The 27,281-nt window shown below is 40.4% G+C and overlaps 1 protein-coding gene across 1 annotated transcript in view; it reads right to left on the reverse strand.

The window, feature by feature from the left end:
* Positions 1–27,281, reverse strand: part of Arhgap21 (Rho GTPase activating protein 21) — a 126,909-nt gene that overhangs the window by 41,514 nt on the left and 58,114 nt on the right. Inside the window, exon 5 of the mRNA XM_059263672.1 lies at positions 1,386–1,478. Within this exon, the coding sequence (XP_059119655.1) occupies positions 1,386–1,478 (93 nt within the window). The remainder of the gene's footprint in view (positions 1–1,385; positions 1,479–27,281) is intronic.

Raw genomic sequence — 27,281 nt, forward strand, 5'->3', positions numbered from 1 at the left:
ACCTCTTCACTGTTTTGGTGGTGCTGGGATCAAGCCACTCGCTGCCTGAACTCCACCCCAGACCCAATATGCCCTTATTTTTAAAATATACGTGCATATTTTCTAAGTGCCTGTTACAAAAAGAAATCTACCTGTTGATGCACCCGACTTCTCATAAAGTATAGCAATGTTCTAAGAAAGAACTCTGACACCGATGTACTTGACTGCGATGGTACTGCCCCAGGAGAGCGCTGCTCCTTTCCTGTTCCCCATCAGCTGGAAAGACCGCAGAACTACCAGCTACTCCTCCACTTGCCCACCAGGTTTCAAATGCTGACTGTGAACATTTCAACAGTATTATCTGATTTTATCCACTGATTTGTTTTAGAATGTCCTTCCAATCTATATATGTGGTTAATTGATGAGTGTACTATAAAATTTAAATATAGATTTTTTTTTACTTTATATCTATTAATTTACTCTTTATTTTAATGGGGGATAATACTGGATTACTAAGAAAAACAGGAATAGAAAGGCAAAAAAGAGACAAAAGACAGAGGGATGGGAAATTTTTTTGTGTGCTTATCATATCATCTCCAACTTATTTTCTCAAAACTGTGACACTTGGAATATGATAGGCAATACCTTCTAATGGAATTCCTTATGTGTAGATACTAACAAATATATATATAATACATATTAATGATATTAAAATAAGGGCTACTTTAAATATGATAAGGATAATTACAATGCATCCTGGTAAATCTTAGCAGTGGTACTCACTCCTTATTTGTAGCTGAAAATACACTTTATTCAAAGGGACTAAAAGAAGTTTACAGAGGCTATCGATTTCTATTTTAAATTGTTTTATGCATAAAAACATATTCTAAAGTATTTGTTAATCTTTAATCTTGAGTTAATTTTATTAAAATCACAAACCAAATTAACAGGATATAGTAGCAAGCAGCTACTAAGTGTACCTCAGTAGACCACTTCCACTGATACCTGGAAATGAAGGGACTAACAAGTACTCTGGAAAGCTCAGCCATTCTGTATGCTACCTGCCTGACCAGACACTTCCAGACTCAGAGGACGAAGATCATCTCAATTACACTAAAGAAGTATCTTCATCAGTTTGTCATTTGTAATCCTTTTGTCAAAAGTCAACCATAAGTTAAGAGAAACTGCAAGTCTGTGTCTTAACTAAAAGTGCTCATACTTCATCAAGTGCCACTGTTCTGTCTGTTCAGCTACATCCATGAGTTTCAAGACAGACATAACTCATCTCAGAAACAGTAGTAACAGATGTGAAGAGACAGAAGTACCCAGAAGAACAGAAAATGTAAAAATACAGTAGAAAATGTTAGGAAAAATAAAATGAATTGAGGAGACATGCTGACTAGCACCTGTGCATAATCCAGCCTCAGAGGCAGGCCCTCCTTCCTTCACTTGCTTAACAAATATGGTATCCATCGGCTCCAGTCGGTTTCTTTGCTTTCCTAGGAAAGAAAAAAAAAGCCCAAGGTATGGTTTTACTTTATAGTATTTTAATAAAACTCCTGCACATAAAATAAGAGTAGAGATTGTTCATAAAGTATTAAACACAACCTGAATTTGAATGCGAACATGAGACTGTAAGGATTTTTGTTAAATGAGCATTTATTTGCTTCTTCCATAACACAACAACAGCCAAATTGATGGTTTCCATTTACTGAGCATATTCTGCATATTCATAACATTATATGCCACGCATACCTCACAGCTCCTAATTCCCATAGTTAATAAATATAATGACCACCAGAGCACAAAGAGGACCAAAGTCTTCAAGGGATTAAAGATCTTTGAAGGTCACAGAACTAACCAATGCCAAAGCTTGTTACACAGCAATACCCAGGCTACTGCTTTCTAATACTGAACTGTGCTAAACACTTGCTAAACACTGAAGACATTCCTTTCTTCTAAGAGCTGGTGGAGAAAAGAAGACATAAATCAATGACAAGATAATATAAAAATCAGTTAAAGACAGATACAGTGCAGTGGTGACAATGAGAAGAAGATAAACCTGGATAGAGTCAGTGTTGTGGTTTGAAAGAAAAGAGCCCCCAAAGGGAGTGGCATTGTTAAGAGATGTGACTTTGCTGAAGTAGGTGTGGCCTTATTGGAGGAAGTGTGTCACTGTGGGGGCGGGCTTTAAGGTCTCTTTTGTTCAAGCTTCACTCAGTGTGACAGTCAGTTGACTTCCTGTTGCCTGCAAGATGTAGGACTCTCAGCTTCAGCACCACATCTGCATGCATGCCGCCATGCTCCCTGACATGATGATAACGGACTGAACTTCTGAAACTGTAAGCTGCCACCTCAATTAAATGTTTTCTTTTTAAGAGTTGCCGTGGTCATGGTGTCTGTTCATAGCAATAAAAACCCTAAGACAGTCAGTATTTCACAAGCTGTGGTCTACAGACCCACCTGTAGGGAAACCCACAGTACTTATGAAAAATGAATGCTCTAGAGTCCAAACAGAATTTTATTTTGTTAACACGTTTCCCAGTGACCCTAATACTAGACTGTGAGGATAACAGTTTCCATGAGACAGATGTCAAGGAAAGAGTCAGAGAAAAGAAAACGGGCCAGTTGAGTGATAAACACCATGATGAGCACTGTGGAATGCTAAAGAACAAAACAAACAACAACAAAAATCCCACAGTTTTCAAGGTCCAGACCAGTGTGGATCAGCATCACCGGGGGCTGTGTTAGAAATGCGGGTCTGGGGCTGGAGAGATGGCTCAGAGGTTAAGAGCACTGACTGCTCTTCCAGAGGTCCTGAGTTCAATTCCCAGCAACCACATGGTGGCTCACAACCATCTGTAATGAGATCTGGTGCCCTCTTCTGGCCAGCAGTCATACATGCTGTATACATAATAAATAAATAAATCTTTAAAAAAAAAAAAAAAAAAAAGAAATGCGGGTCTGTAGACTGGCTCGACACTCAAGTTAGTGTCCAAACTTGAGAACCACTGAAGTAGAAGACGCAGACATTTTAAGAAGAATGTAACTGAGTAACAAGGTACATGCATGCATCGGGTAATCTAATGCTACCTACTAAGTAGCAACACTGGGGAGAAGAGGGTGCCACATATGAGAATCTTCAGTTATTGCCACCTGAAAACTGAATACTATCATGTGTAGACAAAGGAGGCTCCAAAGACAGTTCTCAATAACAGCATCAACTGGTTGCTCCTGTTCACACCTAGACCTGAAATCTGAAAGAAGTCCTCTAAAGCAGTAATTGATCACTCAACTACCTAAGCCACGCTACTGCAGTAGCAACTGTTTATGTTTCAGAAGTCAGTGGGCATGGGTTCAGTTCCCTTTCTCACTTCAGATCAAACAACATCAGGTACATTCAGGGAGCTATGGCCACAGACACCTTTCTCACTCGAAATTTTCTGTTCTTAACATGTTCACAGAAAGTCTTACTACAAAAATTGCATATTTGCTTATTTATTTGCTGTGTCAAATAAGCTAATGGGCAGGAAAAAATCATTTTTCCTGAAAGCCACAGCACCTAGAACAATGGTTGGCACAGAGCTGGCTTTTAATAAACAGTTACTAAGTTGATGAATAAACGTATTACTTAGTTTAACTCTCATAAGCTTTGGAAATAGGCGGTGTGATCCAAGACTGTCATCTGACTGATCAAGAATGAGGAACTAAGCATTCGGCAAAGGCAGAGTAGAGATCTGCATCCAGGTATGAATTCAAATGTGGCATCTCAGCAACTGATGTTAATCCAGTTGTCCAACTTTATTGCTACAAGACCATTTACAATGATAGTTCATGAGCCTAACATTTCATCAGTGATAAACCATATACAATAGTGACTATACCATATAGCACTAGATCTAGCTACATTTTTAGCTGTTTTCTCTTTGTAGTGCTGGGATAGAGCTTAGGGCTTGCATTTTAGGTGAGAGCTTTGGCAATGAGTTACATCCCCATCTAGGTCTGTGTAAATACACACTACAACACTAACTCAATGACAAAAATCACCTAGGGACATCTTCTCATAATGTACTGCCATTTTATGTGATGCACAGCTGCAATTTATAAGAAAATAAAGTATATTTCAATTTAAGTCATTCAAAATGCAAGCAATGAATTCTAATCAAGAAGCTAATCTGGCTAGATCCCTTTGTGAGCAACCCAACATTTACAACAGTTCGAATTAAAGGAAAAACTACTTATCCTTTTGGCTAAAGATCTGAGGATTAAATGATTTATTTTATCAAGACACTGCTTTCACAGGAAGGTTTATAAAATAAAGGCATTTGTTTTCTTCTTGATATCCTCTCATCTGTCTCATTTAAAAATACAAAATATAGAGGCTATAGAGAATGGCTCAGCTGCTCTTTCAGAGGACCCAGGTTCGATTCCCAATACCCACACGGCAGCTCACAACCATAACTCCAGTTCTAGTGGACCTGATACTTTCTTCTGGCCTCCTTGGGCATCAGGCACACATGTGGCACACAGACATTCATGAAGACAAACACCCATACACATAAAATAAAATAATAAAAAATTAAAATAAGAGCTTGTTGCAAATATATATTAAATGCAAATGACTACTGATATATTCTAAAAATAATACAAAATTGGGTAGCAATGTGGTGACCCCTAAAAACTCTGGTAGAAAAGTTAACTTATAGAGTAATTGGGTCCTAACGTCTACAAAGGCATACTACCTTTGCAATGGTTTCTTTTGTAAAGTCACTTTGCTAATGACAAGTCTATCACCACACTATGCATAAAGACCTATGGAGGTGGAACAGATTAAAAGAGAGGCCAACCATATCAATAAACCATAATGTATTTTGAGAATGAACTCTCCTAAATTCTACCTGGGTCTAAACTAATTCCTCTTGTAAAAAAGAAAACTGTTCTTCAAGTATCCCTTAAATATAAGCAAGTCTCAGGAGGATTTTACATGTCTTCAGTTTCGAGACTCAGACTTTATATTTTGAATTAAGACACTTGGCTCATTAATTTTAATAGTACACACACACAAACACACACACACACACACACACACACACACACACACACACACACACGAAGGGAGGGGGTTGCTGAAATTCTGTTTGAACTTGAGCTCAAATGTACCAAACTTAAAATTGTGGTGGGACATACCTATAATTTAAACACTCAGAAGGTGGAGACATTAGGATCATGAGTTTGAGGCCAGCCCAGCTACAGAGCAAAGCCTTGTCTCAGAATGAATGAATGAATGAACGAATGAACGTACATTAAGGAGACTGTTCAGTGGATAGAGTGCTTCTTGCTGAGCTGAGGACCTGAGTCTGGATCTCCACCACATGTAAAAGGGAAGCACGACAGCACACATTTACAACCAGCCCTAGACAGACAGATCTCAGGGGCTCGCTGGCCGGTCCCCCAGCTGTGACGGTGAGCTCCAGGTTCAGTGCGGTATGTCTCAAAGAACAAAGTGGAAAGTGATAGAGTATGACAGCTGAAGTTATTGGCGTTTCTGCATGAGTAAGTGTACCCACATCCACACTTGTACACACATGTATATACCCCACACATACCAAACAAACAAAAGAGAGTAACTAAATAAAATGTGAGTCAGGCAATCTCAGGTCATTAGTTCTTGTAGATCAGTTTCTGAACATAGAAAACAAACAGCCCAATCCAGAGTTTTACTAATCCAACAGGGAGAATTACTCCTCTACTTCCAGACAGCGTCTCGGTGATTCTTAGAAAGTCATTTCCACTTCCCTCCCTTTACGTCACCATTCTTTGACTTTTTAAAGACACAGACAACACGTTTTAAAGGTCAAGTATCTTATTTGGGTGTCTTTCCATTGAGTATCTCAAAGTACTTATATTAGCACATCCGTATAACTAGCTAAATCTTTGTCTTTGAGCTTATGTGGGTACAGAGGGCTAAATGAAGCAACCTGGCTTGATTAAGAAGGCATGAAAGTCCCCGAGAACTGACTCAGAGCTCTGACTACATCTGAGATCAGAGAGCACATAAACTTTACAATAATGTGATCAGTTGCAGCTTAAGTAAAAAGAGTTAGTAATATACAGGTAGAGGGTGCCATCCAATTCTGAATGACCATGGGAGTCTGATTCTGTGCCCAGGATAATGGAGTACTTAAGAAAAACTTAGGCCCTACACCAGAACATCTGGTTTAAAACATCACCATTACCATTTACCATTTACTTTCCAATCCGGCTACCAAATTTTATAATATTTGATATGAGTTCTAACTAATGATTATTAGTTTTTGATACGAATGTCAAATTTAACTGAGCACTCTTCCTTTGACCTGGTAATCGTATCTCTGAGTGATTTTTACACAACTTGCTTACATGTGCCTGTCTGCTCATTTGCGATGTGGTAACAACAGTAATTTTGCCTACCTACAAAGCTGCTCTGAGGATTAACATAAAGATATTAAACACATATGACTATGCTCTTTTTATTATAAACCAGGCTTACAGACAAGATTTACCCACAGATCAAGACAAGCCCTGTGAGAGGACATCAACCTTGTATCCCTACAGGTAATCAGAAAACACTGGCTGAGAAGTTATCCATTAAACTCAACTGTCATATTAGAAGGAAGCTGAAGAGCACAGCCCAAAGAAAACAGAAATGAAGGAGAAGAGGACATAAAGGTACAAGCACAAAATGTTCCAATATCCCTGTTGTGAACTAGATGCCCATTTCCAAAGAGATTGGTGGCTGAGACTGCAGTATGTTATCTTTAGAGTCAAGAAAGATGACATATTTACAATGAACTTCCTTGGAGAATGCTCAAGTTGAAATAACCTGCAGCATTTAGATTACCTGAAATTTTTAAGTATAAAGTACACAGAGCAAACAGATTATATAAAGAAACAACCTTTGGCCTGCACACTGCCATGCTCCCCACCATGATGATACTGGACTGAACCTCGGAAGTTGTAAGTGAGCAACCCGAATTAAATGTTGTCCTTGTAAGACTTGCTGTGGTCATGGTGTCTCTTCACAGCAATAGAAACCCTAACTAAGACAGTCAGTTACAAAAAAAAGACCCCGAAAGACCCATAGAGTAACAGAGCAACCAGGGAGTCCTATAGTTCCAGAACAAAGTAAATGTACTACGGTCAGACTGAAAAATCATGGACTGTCACCTATACACAAATATGTATACACTTATATTCACATTGCCCCAGAAATATAGCAAACAAAAGCAAGTAAGTAAATAAATGTGATGATATCAAACTAAAATGATTCTGCATAGAAATAGGAAATGATCATCACAGTCAAGATATCCCACAGAACAAGAAAAAATACTGCAAATTACATACCTGAAAAAAGTTGATATTCAAAATATTAAGGAACTACAAAAACTCAGTAGAAAAAAAAAAGACAATCAACCCAATAAAAAATGGGCAACAGATGTAAACAGACACTTCTCAGCAGACATACAGGTGGTCAATATATAGTAGAAAAACTGTTCCACATGACTATGCAGCAAAGAGCTAGAACTTCATCCCAGGCACAGTGGCTCCCATGAAAAAGACAGAAGTAACAAGTGCTGGAAAAAGGGAAGCACTGGACCCTGGTGGCAACAGAAAGTGAGTGACACAGCGGTCTTAGGGTTTCTGCTGCTGTGGTAAAACACCATGGCCGACAGCAACTTGGGAGGGAAGGGTTTATGGACTTCAGCTTACACCTCCCAGGACACACTGCTGATGTCAGGTCATACTCCTATCACTGGGGAAAGGCAAGGCAAGAACTGGAGCAGAGGCCACAGAGGAGCGCTACTGATTGGCTTGCTCACTATGGCTTCCTCGGCTGCTTTCTTATACAACTTAGGACCACCTGTCCAAAGCTGGCACCATCTACAGTGGGCTGGGCTCTTCCACATCAATCATTAATTAAGAAAATGCCAGGCAAAATTGACGTTATGGAGGCATTTTCTCAATTAACAGTCCCTCTTCCAACAGGATGTAACTGATCTGAAGAGGGAGCGGAAAACTGGGGGAGGTGTGAATTAACAGAGGAGAGTGGGGGATAGATAGAGGAGGGAAGAGGGTAAAATTAACAGTAAGGGTGTCAGAAAAACAACACAGGGAAGAAATCATACTATTATCTACCTGAAAATATCAATAATACATCTAAATCTGAATATACACATACATACATTGTTTAAATGAAACTATTCCATCTGGGCTGATAATGCTCCCCTCAAGAGCCATAGACTATTTAACAAAAACCATATCACCAGACATGAGAAGCCCTTTTATGTGTTATTGGTCAAGGTTGTCCAAGAGAGTCCCAAAAAATTATAGGCTATTGCTGTTGCCTCTGGTTGCTTCCAAGAGGTGGAGGTTAAGTCACTACTGCTAAGTCACCAAGCACTGAATTTGAATATACAGCTGAGCAGATCCACTATTAACTCATGAAAGTGAACATACAGCAGAGCAGATCCACTATTAACTCATGAAATATGAATATATAACTGAACAGATCTACTATTAACTAATTGAATTTGAATATATGGCTAAGCAGATCCACTATTAACTTAAGAAACTGAATATATAGCTGAGCAGACCCACTATTAACTCACTGAATTTGAATATATGGGCAGATCATTTTCTACCCAGAGAACCTGAGCTGGACCTGACCTGAATGTCTCCTCCCTAGGGACTAGCTCTCATGATACCAAAATGTGTCACACAAGCTTCCAAAGGGGAAGAAGCAACCAACAGTCTCTTACCCAGTTATGTATGATGCCTATGAACCACAACAGGCAGCATGGCAACGATAACCCTAGGCGCAGTAGTGGCATGCGAACCTTTGCAGCCATCAACAGCTCTAATTGATACTGGAAATCTAGCCAATTACCTGGGGCTAATGAAGTCACAGATTTTGGAAAACCTGTAATTGCCACTTTACTAAGTAGGCATAATCCCTAACTACATATTAAATATTTATCCTTATAACCACAGATAAGGGTAGTCCTCACCCTTCATCAAGGAAACTTCTCTTTGCGACTGATGGAGATCATTATATAAAATCACAGCTGATTAGAATGCAGAGCTGTGATGCTCAGTTCCAACGGATACATATGAAAGAGGAACTCCTACAGCTAAGGCTCGGGGATTACTGCCAAAGAGGGGCAGAAAGACTACAAAAGCCAGAGAACACGATGTTTGCTGTGAGACTGTCTTCTCCAGATGTCAGAGAGCTATACCCATGAAGTCACATTGACACGAAAGCCTAAACGTGACTTGAACGAAGACAATACCAATAGACATGCTAATGTGGAAGCAGGGAAGTCCTCATGAGTCCTCAATCACAGACAAAGGAATTACAGGCTACTAAGGAATGCTCCAAGTGGGAGAACTTTACTCATGAAGAGCCGTCCAACTGGTTATCCAACACCAAATGGTCAGTCTTGGAAACATACACACAAGAAACATAGTACGGAACTGAGCAGGTTGTATTTATACATTCAGGAATACACACATACATCGGGTTGGAGATTTAGCTCAGTAGGAGAGCGCTTGCCTAGCAAGCTCATGGCCCTGGGTTCGGTCCTCAGCTCCGGTTTTAAAAAAAAAAAAAAAAAAAAAAGAGGAATACACACATACACAGAAAACAGTAACAACTACTAGTTACTAGTACCAAAGAAAAAGAATCCATGAATTTGAGCGAGGTAGGGAGGTGGGTATATAGGAGGTATTGAAGTGGGGAAAGAGAAAGGAGAAAATGTTGTAATTATCTTATCTCAAAAAAACAAATTAAAAATAAAAATATTATTTGTAAGGTTTAATTTGTAAAATAAACCTGAATTCCTTTTATGTACTCATTTTCTTCACATGGTTTTTAACTATAAAGAAAATTTAAGACAGGGAATTTGCAAAAGAGCTCACTGGTTGTTCTTTCAAGGGAACAATGGAGCCTCTGGAATTGTCTGATCCTACTGAAATATGAACTTCTTTACTAGGTTGTTTTTCAAAACTAAGATCAACACAAATAATAAATAACTGTTATACATATAAATGAAAATTAATTGAGACTAATAAATGCAGTCGACTATTTTGGTCAATGAGTAAAAAACACACTGACAGAAAAAAAAAAGAGTCCCTCTTCCCAAATGACTCTAGCATGTGTTAAGTTGACATAAAACTAACCAACACACCACTATGGAAAACAGTATAAAGCTTCTTCAAATAAATAAATGAATGAATGAACTAAAAATCCATGAGACCCAGCAATCCCACTGTTGGTTATACAGCCAAAGGAAATGGGATCAGTGGAAGAGGTGCCCATGCTTCATGTCTGCTGTACCAATGACTCCAGCTCTGACGCTCAAGTTGCCCAGGAATGCACTGTCACCAAGCTGATCTCAAACTCACAGCAACCCTCCTGTCTCAGACTCTGAAGGCTGGGATTTTAGGCATGAGTCACCACATCTAGTTATAAAAGCCATCTTAAGATCCTAAAAAAGACACACTACCTAACATTTAAAAATGCATGTATCATCGGTGGCGGTGGCGCACACCTTTAATCCCAGCACTCGGGAGGCAGAACCAGGCGGTTCTCTGTGAGTTTGAGACCAGCCTGGTCTACAGAGCGAGATCCAGGACAGGCACCAAAACTACACAGAAACCCTGTTTCAAAAAACAAAAACAAAAACAAAAAAACAAAATGCATGTATCATACAATCAAACACTAAAATACTATAGCTGATTTGTTAGCCTCTTTTTCTTCTTTTGTGGTAAAGGCAAAAACAAATGAGGAAAATACTAATTTATTAAAACAAGGTGTTCTCAAATTCTATTCAACATGCTCATTTTTAGATGCTAGTTAGTACATTCAAGTTTTACCTCCCAATCTGTAGATCTGACAACTTTACGAGTTCCTGATCTCAAGTTATAATAATCTCAGAATGGAATTTGAGTGGGACTAGTCATGATTCAATCAGAATTACATACACTAGAAACAAATATGAACTCCCTTTACACGTTGACCTTTAAATAATGGAGTAAAAAATCTTTTTAAATACTTAAAAAGCAGACTATGTTGGAACTTACTCATGTTAAACTTTTTCAGATCGGATACATCTAGGTCTTTAAAACTTTTTGCCATGGGAAAGTTTCATACACTCAGAACTAGAGAGGCTAACAGCATGAAGCCCCAGGAGCCTATCTAAAGAGGTATGAAAACTTTGCTCCATTTAAACCCACTCATATCCTTCTACAGCATTCTAAATTAAATCCCAGAAGCCGATTCATTCATAAACACTGTAAACACCTCGGCAGGCACAGCTAAAAGATAAGAACTTTAGTATTAACTTATAGGCAAATCAGCAAAATGCTCCAGGGGGTCTCCACAGTATGGAGGATTCTGCACAGTTTCTCACATACTCTGAGCAAAAACCCATCTTTTATCTTCTCATCGTTAAGGACTGACACAACCCCCAAAGCCACGAGACAAATATAAGAAAGTCTCACATGTGAAAATCACAAGACAACCCTATGTCAAGTTTATTAGCAAGTTATGCATCCTGTGGATCTGCTCAGCTATACATTCAAATCCCACAGTTTAATAGTGGATCTGCTCAGTTATAGATTCAAATTCAGTGAGTTAATAGTAGATCTGCTCAGCTATATATTCAAATTTCATGGTTTAATAGTAGATCTGTTCAGTTATAGGTTCAAATTCAGTGAGTCAATAGTAGTTCTGCTCAGTTATAGATTCATATTTCATGAATAGTGGATCTGCTCCGCTATATATTCAAATTCCATGAGTTTACAGTGGATTTTCTCAGTTGTATGTTAAAATTCAGTGAGTTTATAGCTGATTTGCTCAGCTATATTTTCAAATTCTGAGTTTATAGAAGAGAAAACATGCCATGTGAAAATCTCAAGTGCACAGAATGGTACCTGGCATGTAACAGATGCTCAAAAAATACCTTCTGTCTAATTCAAAATGTCACCCTGGAAAATGCCTACAGTAAAACAGCCTGAAGCATTTCTGAGGTTTGTCTCCTGTCCTGGTCTGCACAGGGACAGGGCGGGCAATTGAGAGTAGTGTAAGTGTAACACCACTAGGTGTCAGGCATGAATCAAAAAATGCTGGTGGTGTAGCTAGGCAAACATTGTGGGAGCATGTTATCACCCAACAATAACTACCCAGTCTCATACTGATTCTTTTATTATGAACGAAACAGCCCCACAATTGCCTTCAGAGTATTTGTTAGATTTTCCCCTAAGTTTGAAGAGTTTCATTAATCATGTCTCATGCCTATAGAGTCACAGCCCTGTCCTTGCTATGCTAGTTGTGATTACAGCACTCTAAATCACAAGTAACAACTTTCCATCTCTGAATTTACCACTACTCAACCCCTTGACCAACCAATCTTGTCAAGACCTTCCTTTGTGCCCTCTTTACCCATCAAGACTACCAGCCTCCCACAGGACATCTTTTTAAGATCACCTATGGACCCACATTTCAACAAAATCTACCAGCAACTTCAACCTCTTTTCTCCCTTGATCTTTCAAAGTAAACAATTTGCCCATCTAGCTACAGAGAACGTAGCCACACACCGACCGGTCCTGCCCCCAGTTCTTGGCACTTAATGTCACTGAAAGAAGCTGAGCCACACAGTGACTAACTGCTTCCTAAGTTCAAGCAAGTTCCTGACAATGCTCACGAAAGGCTCCTGCTGTATTCCAAGCCCTGTTCCCTCAAGGCTGTAACCAACCTTTTGGGTGATTTTGACCTGCTCTCCCTGCAGTGCGGTCACACTGGCTCTGTCTCCTGTCTCCTACACTTCTGCTGCACTGGCTCAATTGTTTTCTTTTAATGCTCAGTTTTCATTTTGAGGGGGTTTTCTCCTGTGTCCTGTCTCAGGTAATGACTCAGTCCTCGCAGCCTCCTTCAGGGCCTTGGTCCACGGCTACCACTTCTCGTGGATGTACTTCAGTCAGCCGCACATGATCCCCGAGAAGTTCCCTTTCTCTCCCTTCCACAACGCCTCTGGTGCTGTCTGTGCTGGCTGATCTTCACTCACTCATATGCAGGAGTTTCTGATATGAAGAAACACCCCCAGGCCAGGAGTACAGACTCACCGCCATGCCTCTGCTGTTCCTGGGCATGCACCAATGCTCTAACATTCCAATTCAGGAATACCTGCTTTCCTCCTCCTCTGTCAACTCTACTGTTCCCTGGAACTTCCCTAATTGGTTATTTGTTGTAAAGTATCCTTTTGGCCGCTGTCCTAATACAGCCTCTACTACCAATGAAAAGGTTTTCCCTGACACCCTAAAATTACCACCCCTTAATTAACAAAGTGCCAACGCTGCTGTCCTCAGATCTTTCTTCTCCTTATTCTGATGTCTTTCTGATTGTTCTGCCTCTGGCCATCATTAGACGTTATCTTCCCTGGTCCCATCTTTACCCTGTGGTTCCATGCTCTCTGGATGGTCTCATTATGCCCAGGACCTAAGTTTAGCATATCTGCTGCCGCGGCTGACTAAATGGTCCATCCTCCTCAAGAGCTCCAAACTAGGTGCTCTAGTAGTCATCAGAAAAGCACCTTATCCCAGACTGAACCCCACTCCCTGGGGACACGAAGATGCTTCCCCTCTGGCATCCTTTGACTAATGCAGTTTTCATCCATTCAATCTTACTCAACCTAGAAAAGCTAAGCATGACTCTCCATGTATCAGTAACCCACAACTCATACACACAATCCACCCACCCCACCCCACCCTGCCATTTTCCCCCCAAGTTAGGCAAAGACAACTTCAAAACGTCTCAGACATTTCTTCTCAGACATTTCTTCTGATGTGCTATTTTTCCTTCCTTCCTTATTAAGTTTCCTTTGTCCACCAACAATCTTAACAAATGTTCCACCTAAGCACCCTTCCCTGGGTAAAAATGATTTATTTTGCCACAGTCTTGTAACAGTTGTACACACTTTCTTTCTGTATTTTAAGTATTCTTTTATATTTTCATCTTCTAACAGAGTACAGGTTTCTTGAAATCAGAGTGTCATATGTGTGGGTCTGTATGTTTCCAATAAATGCAGAAACTATTCTGAGTTTGAAGGTAGGAAAAAAAAAAAAAAAAGAAGCAGCAAAAATCCTTGCCCTACATTTCAGCTAAGAGGAGAAAAGGGCGGTGCAGAAATTAGCGGGAGGCGATGTCACGGAGAACACCACACAGAGAGAGAAGGGCAGAGAGCTTGAAAGGCAAGGCTGTTTTCATTAAACGGTCGAGGAAGTCCACTGTATCAGGTGACACTTGATCAACACTCTGAGGGAAGTGAGGTTAGAGGCCACGTTGCTTCCTTCCACGCAATCAGCTTAGTTTCTGGCTCATGGTCCAGACTGAACAGATGTTTGCTAAGTGAATGAAAAAACAAGAAACGTATGTCTTAGTTTAATGTACTCAGCATTTAGCTGCATGTATTTCTGTCGTGATTTTATGCCAAAGATGAAAAGTTATGTGCTACATGTCAAAGGCAGGGACTGTGATTCCCACAATTAACTTTTAGGAAGTTAGGAATCCCACACTTTCTATGTAGGCTAGCTGGAAAGCAATCAGAAATAAGAACGGGGTAATCCAGCAGGGTGGTGCCTGTGAGCCTGGTCACAAGTTATCGAGCAGCTAGGAAAAGACAGCTCAAAGTCCCCTAATTATAGGACTGCCCAAGGCAACGTTCCTAAGAGAGAAATCTGCAGAGCAGAGAGCCGTGCTGCAGAGCCTGGTCAGACTCCGCGGGAACTTGTCCTTCTTCTACAGTTACATCCCTCTGCCCAATACCTCTGATTAGCTCTCCGAAGCCATCTTTCATGGTTAATAAAGCATTTAGAATTCTTAGAGATTTTGAAATCACATCTGACTTATTGACCACCAAGTTAACTTCATGTATTATCTTTTTCAAGTCTTAAAGTCTACTCCTAAAAAGTGGATTTCTGGTATCTATTTTAATCCCGCTGAATTTCCTTCATCATAGATTGCCATTCACTACTTTTAAGTAGTATCAAGCCTTCTTTTAAATTTCTCACCTACCAGTTTATTTTACAGAGTGTGTCTAAATTTCCACGTAAGCCCAAGACCGTCGCCCTGTTTTTATCATTTTCCCACGCACACACTTAGTCATTTGAAATGGGGTTTCTAAATCACAACACGCCACTAACCCTTGAGTGACAAAGATCACGGGGAGAAAGAAGGGTGACACCGAACTAGATTTCTCCCCCAGTACTAGACACAGACTGCCATGCTAACCTCTGCAGCAGACCACAGTCACTCAGAAACAGCACCACGGTAGCCATGACAACAAGTGTCACCGACCTTCCCTTCAGTCAACAGTCGCTGGTGCATCTAAGCTCCTACTATGTACCAGGGACCTGCTCACTGAAAGTTCAGCCATCGGGGCATTTCCTATCCGTCACAATCTCTGCTCTGAGAAGAATACACAGAAATCATTTCAAAAAACACATTGATAGCTAAGTGGAGTGGATCTGGAGTCAGGCCCTGACTTGGTAGGCTGGGAGAGGAGGATCACTTGAGCCCAGGAGTTCAAGAGTGCCAAGTCAACATAAAGAGACCCTGTTTCTTTTCAAAGAGCCAGGGAGGGAGGAAAAGAGGGAAGGAGAAGGAGCAGGGGAGGAGGGGAGGAAGGAGGGAGGAGGGGAGGAGGGAAGAGGGGAGGGAGGAGGGGAGGAGGGAGGAGGGGAGGAGGGGAGCCCAACTGCACAACTGTCCCCTTTGCATTGTCTCAGGACCAATTTCTGCTTCTTACTTCTGAGTATCAAACCCAAGCTAGTGCCACAGCTCCTCTGGACAGGTAAACTAAGGGGCAGAAATTCTCACCTAATTTACCAAACATCAACAACCAACAGGCTGTCTCCATGAGCAGGGATTTACCAGTGTACTATGAATGAACATATCTTCAATCTTCTACTAATTGTGAAACATTTCTTATAAAGTAGCCCTTCAAAAACATTGAAACCGGCCATCCATTAGCTTCTTTATTTCCAGCAAAACCATGAAAATCTAGCCATATTTATTTTTTAAAATAAAAATATTTAACAGAGACCCCAGAAAGAAGCATAGACTGATGAAACGTGAGGAGGAAAGATGTCCACAGTCTCAAGAAGCTCCATTGACGCCACCAGACATCAGATCCTCAGATACTACACTGTTGGGAAACGGCTGAGCATTAAAGATACAGAGAAAAACCTTAAGAGCGTGTGTGCGTGCGTGCGTGCGTGCGTGCGTGCGTGTGTTTTGTGTGCGTGTATCTGTGTCGTGTGTGCGTGTCTGTGTTGTGTGTGTGTCTGTGTCGTGTGTGCATAGGTCTATGTGTTTACATCCAAATGTGTATGACCATATTATGATGTCTTAGTAGTAACAGCAGAAGCCAAGTAAGACTAGAGTTGTATCTCCAAGATGACTGAAGAATGTACAGAGTAAAAATGGGGGAAAGACAAAGGAATCTCATTAAATAAAAACTGAATTTCAACACAGCACAAAATGATATACAGGCAGTAGGGCAATAAGTAGAGTTACCAAACTATTAAAAGAATGAAAATAGCTGGCGTGGTGGCACACGCCTTTAATCCCAGCACTCAGGAGGCAGAGGCGGGCGGATCTCTGTGAGTTCCAGGCCAGCTACACAGAGAAACCCTGTCTCAGAAAAAAAACAACACAAACACCCCTCATACACACACACACCCCACACCCACCACACAGCCTGGTCTACAGAGTGAGTTCCAGAACAGCCAAAAATACACAGAGAAACTCTGTCCCAAAAAAACAAACAAAAAAAATATGAAAATATATTAGTTAGCATATCAAGTAGAAAGCATGAAGGAGAAATGGCTTTTTTAATCTCAAAAAAGGAATTTATAAGTAAGTCTGAATGAGCAGATTCTTACAACAAACATTAAACAAGGGGCTGGAGAGAGAACTCAGTGGTTAAAAACACTGGCTGTCCAGAGGACAGGGGTTTGATTCCCAGCACCTACACGGCAGCTCATACCATCTGTAACTCTAGTCTCAGGGGACCCGATGACCTCTTCTGTCCTCTGAGGATATCAGCATGAAAGTGGTACACAGACATACATGCAGGCAAAACATTCATACACGTCATACATACATACATACATACATACACATATGTAAAAGATTAAACAAAAAAATGAATTTTTCCACTAGCTATAAAGACATAAAAGTTTCTAAATACACATAGCTTGCTAGCTGGCTTCATGGTCAACTCTTTCTCCCATGGACCACTACAGGAAAGCTAGACAAGGCAAAGAGCCCCACAGTCTCCAGAGGCTAGGGAGGGGAACAAGGTGTAAAGGACCAGCCAACAAGGGCAGCCTGCAAAGCATCTAATGCCTTCAGCTGGGATGGAGACGAAGAGGCCAGCCTGTCGAGCATGAAGATACTGTGCTCACATTTCCCTCTGAGAACATTCACAGGCAGAAGCTCCCAGCCATCGGATACACTGCCAGGCCCACACTAAGCCAGCATGTCCCCACCGCTGCCCAAAGCAGAGTTCTTTAAGAAGATTGCTCCCACTGCTTGCTGGCCTAGCCGAGACTTCTGTAGATGCAGAATGAATCTGAGGCTTCTCCTAACAAATCTTCCCTTCACTTTTCTCCCTTAGGGCCAGATCTGTATCACACCATCCTTTCCCAGTCCTCTTCAGTTATTCATACATCATAATCGTTTCCCCTACTAACTCTTTTGCATGAGTCATCCCATCTTGCTAGCTGCTGCTGCTCGGTGTCTGCTAATCACAATGCAGTCACTGAGCAGAGAAGCAAGAATCTTCAAGTAGAAAACCACACAAAGCCAATAATGCTAAGTGATGGTGGGATTGTCTTTTTGTATGCTGTGAAAATATGTTGTTCTGATTGGTTGAGAAACAAAGCTGTTTGGCCAATGGTGAGGCAGAATAGGGTTAGGCAGGACACTCTAACTAGAGAGGAGAAAATTGAAAGGCAGAACAGAGAGGATGCTGTCAGCCACCACCATGAGAAGCAAGATGTAAAGATACCGGTAAGCCACGAGCCACATGGCAAAGAATATATTTATAGAAATGGGTTATTTAAGATGTAAGATCTAGTTAGCGAGAAGCCTGAGCCAATAGGCCATGCAGTTCGTAATTAATATAAACCTCTGTGTGTTCATTTGGGTCTGAGCGGCTGCAGGAACGCAAGGATGAGGGAGCTGGGTAGGCACAGAAAAACTTTCAGTTACAGATAAGCACAACAGTATGAACAAGCTTGGTTTGGTTCAACAACACAAGGTTGGTTTAACATCTAAAAATCCAATCAATATACACTCACTACATCAAAAGATGAACAGAGAAAAAGCAAAGGATTATTCCAAAAAAATGCAGACTGACTAATCTACAATCTTCAACATACCAAGGATTTTGTTTTGTTTTCGTGGTTTTTGTTTGTTTGCTTGCTTACTTTCTTTTTTGAGATTGGGTCTCACTGTGTATTCCTGGCTGTCCTGGAATAACTCAGAGACACACCTGCCTCTGCCTCCTGAAGGGAAGTGTTCTTAAACATTTTCTAAGTAGTACATGCACAACAAAAAATCTAGCAACTGAAAACCCAATTCTAAAACCTTTATAAGAGTACATAATAAACAAAACTAGCCAGGATATTTTTTTCTTTTTCTTCTTTTCTGTCTGCAGGTTTAATCTGGAACCTCATGCATGCTGGCTTAGTGATAAGCACCGAGTTAGTGATCCCTCAGTCCGAGCAAGGTATCCTGGACAAACAGGAGAATATGCCGCAGAACCACTTGTCAGGCCACAGCAATCAAAAGCAGTATTGTCTTGATGCAAATAAAATGACCAATGGAACAACATGGATGATGTGTGTCTGAAAACAATCAGCTAGGAAATATTTTGGGCTTTGTAAGCACCTATGGTCTCTGTCATGTTCCTTTCTTCTTAAAAACAAACAAATACAAAAACAAAAAACAAAAACCAAAAAAAAAAAAAAAACAAAACAAAAAACCCTACATTCTCCATTTGGAAGCTATATAACAACAAGCCATGAGCCAACTCCCAGGATAGAGCAAAGTCCAGGACAGACCAACACCGTGACAGACAACTTTATGAGTAAGGTGGTTTCCGCTACACAGTAACTAAAAAGGGACAGACTTCACACTGAACACTGTGGAAATCAAAATAAATATCATAAGAAAAAACTCAACTCAAACTCAAACCATACACCAAGGCAATAAAGACGGGCAAACTGCAGTTTTGATTGTGACCGATGAAACAAAAAGCACCTTAGAAATATCACAGTGGAGCACTTCCTGTCCACAGAGTATAACAAAATTCTTAAAGAGAATTCAAAGCATTAAAGACAAAATATCACCCATTCAGACTACATTAAAATAAGGAACTTAACAGAATTAGTAAGAATTTGGAAAGCAAGATCAACGGACATCCACTATACATAATGTAGCCAACAAATTCCTCACTTGAAATACTTAAAAGAATACCTACAAATTCATAATTCAAATGGACTTGAGCTTTTAGAAAGTAATCAGCTTTGTCTTCTGGGAAATGTAAATTAAAGCTACAACCCATGCCACTGTACATGCCAACTACAGTGACCAAAGTTTGTTAAAAGATTAGCACAGGTGACACCACAGTAACTGGAGTGTGTGCATGTGCCTGCTAGTGTACAGGCTGGTCCAACGGCACTGGACACTGGCAGGAACCTGTGCCTGTCCCTGTGACTCGGCAACGCCACTCCTACATACGCATGCCTTTGGATTCAAAGCAGGTAAAAGAAGGGCCATAGATGTGCTGTTCAAAACATTCCTACACTACCGTCTATAGCTGGTAGGGTGAACAAACTATACATACTCTTTAAATCGTCTACTGAGATGTAACTGTAACTTACAACTAAGATAAACTACATCAAGTGCAAGGTTCAATTATCTTAACAAATGTATATCCTAGATAAGCACCAGCATAATCTGAATATAGTATTCCCTCAGGCTGAGGACACTGCTCTATCTAGGGAACTTGCCAAAAACCATGGTTTCTACAAGCAGCACTGAAAAAAAAAATCTTTGTTTTCTTCCCAGTCATTCAAACCAGCGTGCATGAGTTTAGGTCCGTCTTTCCTGTAAGTCTGTATGAGTAGAATCAAACAGTATATACTTTTTTATGCTTGGTTTTTTTCACTCACTGAAATGCTTTAACAACACAGGTAATAAAGTAAAAAGTAGATGAACTAAATACTCTTCAAAAACACTTGTTCATCAGCTGCACTATCAGGAGAATGAAGAGATAGAATGGCCAATAAGAGAATAAATTTTTCTTGTTTTAACCCCTCCTCTAAAAAAGGGCAAAAAATAAGAAAAATCTTGAACATGCAGAGCCTACAAACTGAGAAAAAAATAAAAATATAAAGAGCTATTACAGCTGAAGAACAAAACCACAAGTGCATTGTAAAAATGGGCAACAAGGGCTGGAGAGAGGGCTCGGTGGTTAAGAGAGCTGGCTGCTCTTCCAGAGGACCTGGGTTCGTTTCCCAGCACCTACATGATGGCTCACAACTCTAGTTCCAGGAACCCAACACCCTGACCTGCCTTCCTCAAGTACCAGGAACAAACACGGTGCACAGACATACATGCAGGTAAAACACCCATATACACACAATAACAAAACGATAATTTAAAAATAAATGACGCCGGGCGGTGGTGGCGCACGCCTTTAATCCCAGCACTCGGGAGGCAGAGGCAGGCGGATCTCTGTGAGTTCGAGGCTAGCCTGGGATACCAAGTGAGTTCCAGGAAAGGCGCAAAGCTACACAGAGAAACCCTGTCTCGAAAAACCAAAAAAAAAAAAAAAATAAAATAAAAATAAATGACGAGCAATGGACATCAACAAATATTTCTCCAAATAGGTTACACAAATGGCCAATAAGCACACAGAAAGGTATTATCCAAAAGCATTAATCAGTTAAGGAAATGCAAATCAAAACCACAATGAAATTTCACTTCATACCCATTAGTTGGCTCTAATACAAAAACAGAAAATAGTACTTGTTGGAAAGAATACAGAGAACTGGAGACCCTCCTGCACTGCATGGACATATGGAAATGCTGAAGCCTCTGTAGAAAAGAGTGTGACCCAGCAACCAACTCCTGGGTATCCATCCAAAGAACTGAGAACATGGGCTCAAATGTCAGTACATACATGTTCAAAGTGACACCAACCACAACAGCCATAAGGACTTGCTGTGGATATGGCTATATGTAAATAAACTCTGCTTGGCCAATAGCCAGACAGGAAGTATAGGCGGGACTAACAGAGAAGAGAATTGAGGGAACAGGAAAGGAAGAGGGAGACCAGCTGGAGCCACCGCCAAGACAAGGAAGATGTAAAGTACCGGTAAGCCACGAGCCACGTGGCAAAGTAAAGATTAATAGAAATGGGCTGAATATAAGAGTGAGAGCTAGACAAAGATAGGCCTGAGCTAATGGCCAAGCAGTTTAAATAATGTAAGAGTCTGTGTGTTTATTTTATAAGTGGGCTCTGGGACTGGCGGGACTTGGCGGTGGGAGCTGGAGAAAAATTCTCCAGCTACAAGGACTATTCAGTCTACTTGTCCAACAATGGGTAAATGGATAAACAGTGGTGTGGTGTGGTGTGGTGGTGGTGGTGGTGGTGGTGGTGGTGGTGGTGGTGGTGTGTGTGTGTGTGTGTGTGTGTGTGTAGAGAGAGAGAGAGAAAGATACAGATATGAAACAGTATTCCAACCATAAAAAAGTTAAGTGCTAGTATATATTATATAGAGATGAACCTCTCACATGCCTTTCATTCTGTATCTACCTGCCACTGAGTTGTTAGCTTGAAAGTGGTAAATTTTATTATAATTAATGACAAAAAAAAATGTTCCCGAGCCAGGCATGATTTGTCCAAAAAAAGAAAAAATTTTCAAGGTTCATCCGATTCTGTGTGTATTCCACTATATATCACAATTTACCTATTTATATGTCAATGAATATTTTGGTCAAATTCAGTGTTTATTTTGAAAAGACAGTTATGAATATTTCTATAGAAATACTCTTTGCTTACATCTAATTTATTTTAGGTCCACACCTAGGACTTCCCTTATCATCTCATAAAGATAAATGACAAAAACATTGCACATACCAAAAATATAATGAAAATATAATGAAAAGCAAACTCAGACATTAAGATAATAAATATGGGGAGGGACTGGGAATAGAGGAGGGAGGGGAAACTGAGGTCGGGCTGTAAAATAAATAGATAAATTTAAAGAAATAAGGAAAAAAGGATAATAACTATGCCTTGCTATTAGGCAGAGGCTCAACAAACAAAAGCCAGTAACAAACAAGCCTGTAAAAATGAGGAAATTAAAGAACGTGTGTGAAATGCTACGCTGTGCAAGCCAAAACCACGCCTGAAGCTGCACAAGCAATCCATTAATAGTGTGTACAATTCAAGAGAACATATGACCCTCTGTCTTACACACTTTCAAGAGTGAATTCCACAAAAGTTAAGCTCTGAGAGGCCATGGCAGAAACTGAGAGGAAACGCCAGAACCCAGCTACTCTACCTCTTGCTAATGACTTAAATGGCATATCTCAATTACAGCACCTAAGGATTAAAGAGTGGAGCCCCAGAACATCGCTGTCACCACCACTGCTGCCCACCGTGGCACTGCTGTCACTCACCATCATGACCATCTACCTCTCCTTCTTCCTAAGATGTGCTCAAGACTAAGACACCTATGGCTGTTCTACTAAGCAGCACTAAAAATTAACAGAAAATATGCAATGAATTAATACCTATCCAGTCAAGTTCATTAAAAACAACCTAATTAACATGTATCCTACAAGGTTCAGCTAAGGCCTCCACAGAGCTCAGTTAGAATGCTGCATTTGAAAAGAAATGTAAATGTATTTCTCACACTCACCACCAAATCTCTGGCTACTGACCAGCCCAGAAGAAAAACTTCTTGCAACACAATTTTAGGTCCATATTTTAGCTATGCTATTCTGAAAGAATGTGTTTTCAGCAAATTAATGGAAATACTAGCACAAATAGACTGCATTTTCTCAGCTTTATAAGCCTTCTTTTCATCACTAAAAATGCATTTCCCCGAAGCACACTTGTTTCTGGTACATCTGCACTGAATGATTAACTGATCCAATGCAATTCCCTCCCTGGGGATTGAGAAGTAGCACAAGAGAGAACGCATGGTGAAGGCTGGACTTCTAAAGAGCGAAAGCTCATGGACACAGAGGCCAACCAAGATTTCCTAGATGGACTCTCCCACTGGCCTTAAATCCAAGGGCTTTGGCTCTGGTGGTTCCAACTCTAAGGTGCTAATGCTGAGTCGCTCCAGCATGCCTAAGGCCAGCGAAGGAACGCCCAGTGCCAGCGAACGACTTCCTTGCATGTGGCCTGTCCTGGGCCTTGTTACTCTTGGAGCACACTAGTACAGACTACAGAGCTATTCAGTCTGAAATAACCAAATCACAAATGTCACAACTGAGACACCCCATTATTAACATGCTAGAACAACGGAACTAAGAAAAGGAAATAATAGCAACAGCCAACCTTATTCTCATATGATTATGAGTATTTACTCCAGAATTTTAAAGGTCAATTGTCCACAACAGCTATTCTCTCCAAAATAGTATATGGTCTTTTCTTGTATTACATCACTGAACAGAAAATTCAAGAATGAAAACTATTTTTTGGTTTGTTTTGCTTTTCAAGACAGGGTTTCCCCATGTAACATCCCTGGCTGTCCTGGAACTAGCTCTGAAGACCAGTCTGGCCTCCAACTCAGAGATCTGTATGTCTCCGCCTCCGGAGTGCTGGGATTAAAGGCATATGTCATCAATGCCCAGCTGAAAAATAATGTTTTAAAACATAAAATAATACCCAAGTATGGGATGTAAAAAAAAAAAAAAAAAAAAAAAAAGGCTGGGTAATTTAATTATTAGAAAATTAAACGCCAAAAGAAATTTTACTAAATGGCCAACAGGAAAAAATATCAAACATAGACTTTAGTTGCTTTACAGAATGGTGGCACTCCAGCAGGGTCTCTTAGGCATTAGAATACAATTCTAGCAGTTACCTCTTCTCCAGTGAGGCCACATTTCATCTCCGATCACTACACTGGAGGCTGGGATTCTAGTACACTAAACACAACTCACACGAAAGTTTCATAATCTCAACAGGCTTGGAAACACAATTTAAAAGGAAACAAACAAAACTCACAACATTCCATTAAATTCAAACAGTGAATAATATACAAGCTGCCTCTGAGGAGGGTGAACTCAAAAAAACCCCACATCTATAAGTCATTCATTGTTCAGGAGCCGGAAGTTTTTTAGCATGGACTATGATCAACGCACAACTAGTTTAGCTGAAATGCTATTACTATGCTTAGGCTGAGAGGGCTTTGTGCAGCCCGTGAGCACACTTGGGAGGGGACACACAGCCCTGGAAGGTGAAGTACGACCAGGCAGGCAGACAACCACTGGAAACTCCTCAGGCTCAGGGGATTTTTTAGGTCCATAGCTAAACAGCTGTTCAGAATGTCATTGTGAGTAAAATTTCCTTCTAGAAGGTATTTAGGGCTCCCTCACCTTAATGTGAATGTTTTATCTTTAGGTGTTCACAAATAGGAAACAAGTTTCCTTGATCTTAACCTTCTCCATGTAGGCTTCCCAGGGTCAATTTCAAAACACACTATATATTTACCTAATAACTCTTGGCCCTAAATGCGAGAACATTTTTGTGAAGTAAAATGCTTGTGAAAAACAAAAAAGAAATCAGGAAGAATACTTAAAAATAAGTCAACAGATGCAAGTTTAAAAACAAAACTAAGAACTTAAAGGGTACGTGAGAGAATTGATTTGAAAAGTCCAGCTTGCCACTCACTAGCCATGTGATCTGCATGAGCTATTTTAGCTCCTTTATCTACAAAAGAGGACCATTACCTCATCCTCATGGTTAACAGACCCCTAACACACACTTGATGTCTGGTTGGATTAAGCATTCAAGTGCCTGCTGATGGCACACTCCCTCGCCCTCCCCAAACCAAGCAGCGCTCTTCCATACCAAAGTGTAGGTCTAGTGTGTAACAGACAAGCGTCTTTAGGTGTCCCAAGTTCTCCTCAGGGACAAAAGGGCCATACCTTCTGGACTTTCTAAGTTACTTCTTACTGGTAGGATGTTCAGAGCCCTCTGGCCTCACCTGTGAAATACCAGCAGCAATGCTGAGATAACCAACTAGTCCACAGGTATTCCAGTGTTCCTGAGGCACAATGATTCTCTAGCCTGAGAAACCCTTTAAAGCAGTGGTTCTCAACCTGTGGGTTGTGAACCCTTTGGGGGTCAAACAACCTTTTCACGAGGGTCGCCTAAGACCATCTGCACATCAGATATTTATATTATGATTTATACCAGTAGAAAAATTACAGTTATAATGTAGTATCCAAAAAATAATAATAATAATGGGGGGGAGGGCTCAAGATAGGTTTCTCTGTGTAGCCGTGGTTCTACAGACCAGGCTGGCCTCACTGTATTGGAGGACTGCAGGATTAGGAAGGTGGAAAACCACAGCTTTAAAGGCATTGCATCCTGGGGATGTAAATTCATTGGAAAATTAGCCATTTGGAGCAATACTGCTGAAGCATTCTCTTTGTTTTCCAGAACAGGGACATATAAGATGCTCTGTCCTTGGACTTCAATGCAAACAAGATTTTTTTTTTTTAAAAAAAAAAAACCAGGTGATGTGTATCCCTAACTATTACTATTCTTACTTGATCCTTTGCCTGTTAAGAAGCTTAAAAGCAAACTGAGCTTTTTTCTAATGACATTGGACCCACAGCACAAATTTATGTACACTTTATCTTCTGTCAATCAAATTAATGTTTTTACTCCAAATGTGTCAGTTTCTTTGAGAATTTCACCTATTTGGATCATATGACCCTCCCATACTCTACCCAGAACCACTCCCCTTTTCCTGCCCCCCCCCCAACTTTGTACCCTTTCTTTTCATTAACTTATTCCTATTTAATCACAACATGGTATTTCTGCATGTGGACAAATGCCCGTCTTGAATGTAGGTATAAAATGGATAGATTATCCTTTATCTGCATGTTACTATTCCTCTCTAAGTTTCTTTCTCTAATACCTGGCCCCTCGAGGTGTTTAAATTTATTCTTCCCACTTACACACATAACTACATCCAATTAGTTCAACAGGCCGTGGCAGATACATAACGCCCACACACAGCTTTCTGATTATATTTTTCTAGATTTATTAAGCATGCATTTCCCCTGTAACAAGCAAAACATTCTAGATTCTGTGTGTGCCATATCTGCCTCAGCACACCAGCCTAGGACATGATGGGAAGATGACAGAGAACTCAAATGCCCTTTGCTCATCCCGGGGCTGGTTCTGTCAGCTGCCCGTTTCTGTCCCAGCAGGAGCATCTGGAACTCGTCCTAACCCTCGTGTGTAACAGATGGAGACAGGAGAGCCCCAGCTTGCACAGGTGACATCTCTGATGCTTTCTACATGACAATACCAAAAGAAATGATTTCCTTTCCATGTTCACCCTATACATGATAATTCTAGGACCCCAAAGCAGGTTGGCAAGATACGGACAACAAAGATACAGTAAGGCTAAGTGGAATAGATTCAAATGAAACTACTCAGCCAAAAAAAAAAAAAAGTAATACTGTTAGTACTCATACATACATTAAAAAAACAAGTCAGGCAAAGACACAGAAAGAATATTCTATATTGTTCTACTTGACAAGAAATTCCATAAAATGCAAACTTCTATATTGACAAGAAGCCAAATGAGTTACAAAAGAATACACAGGAACTTTCCAAAATGGTGGAATACTTACTTTTTTAAATCATAGCTTGATGGGAATGGAAGATTCATGGGTTATACATTTACTAAATCTCACACGTCACACTTATAATTGGTGCAAATGTGGTGTTATTGGTAAAAGCACATTAAACTTGAACTCATAGTAAGAAGACAACATCAGACAAAACCAAGTGAATAAACAATTCTACAAAACAAAACTGGCAGATTCAACAATGCTGAGGTCACGAGACACAAAAAGAACGAAGGGAAGACAGACCAGGGGACTTTAAGGAAGTATCACAACTGAGTGCAAAGTGGGATTCTAGAACAA

Source organism: Peromyscus eremicus, chromosome 5 (genome assembly GCF_949786415.1).
Source record: "Peromyscus eremicus chromosome 5, PerEre_H2_v1, whole genome shotgun sequence".
Classification (NCBI taxonomy): domain Eukaryota; kingdom Metazoa; phylum Chordata; class Mammalia; order Rodentia; family Cricetidae; genus Peromyscus; species Peromyscus eremicus.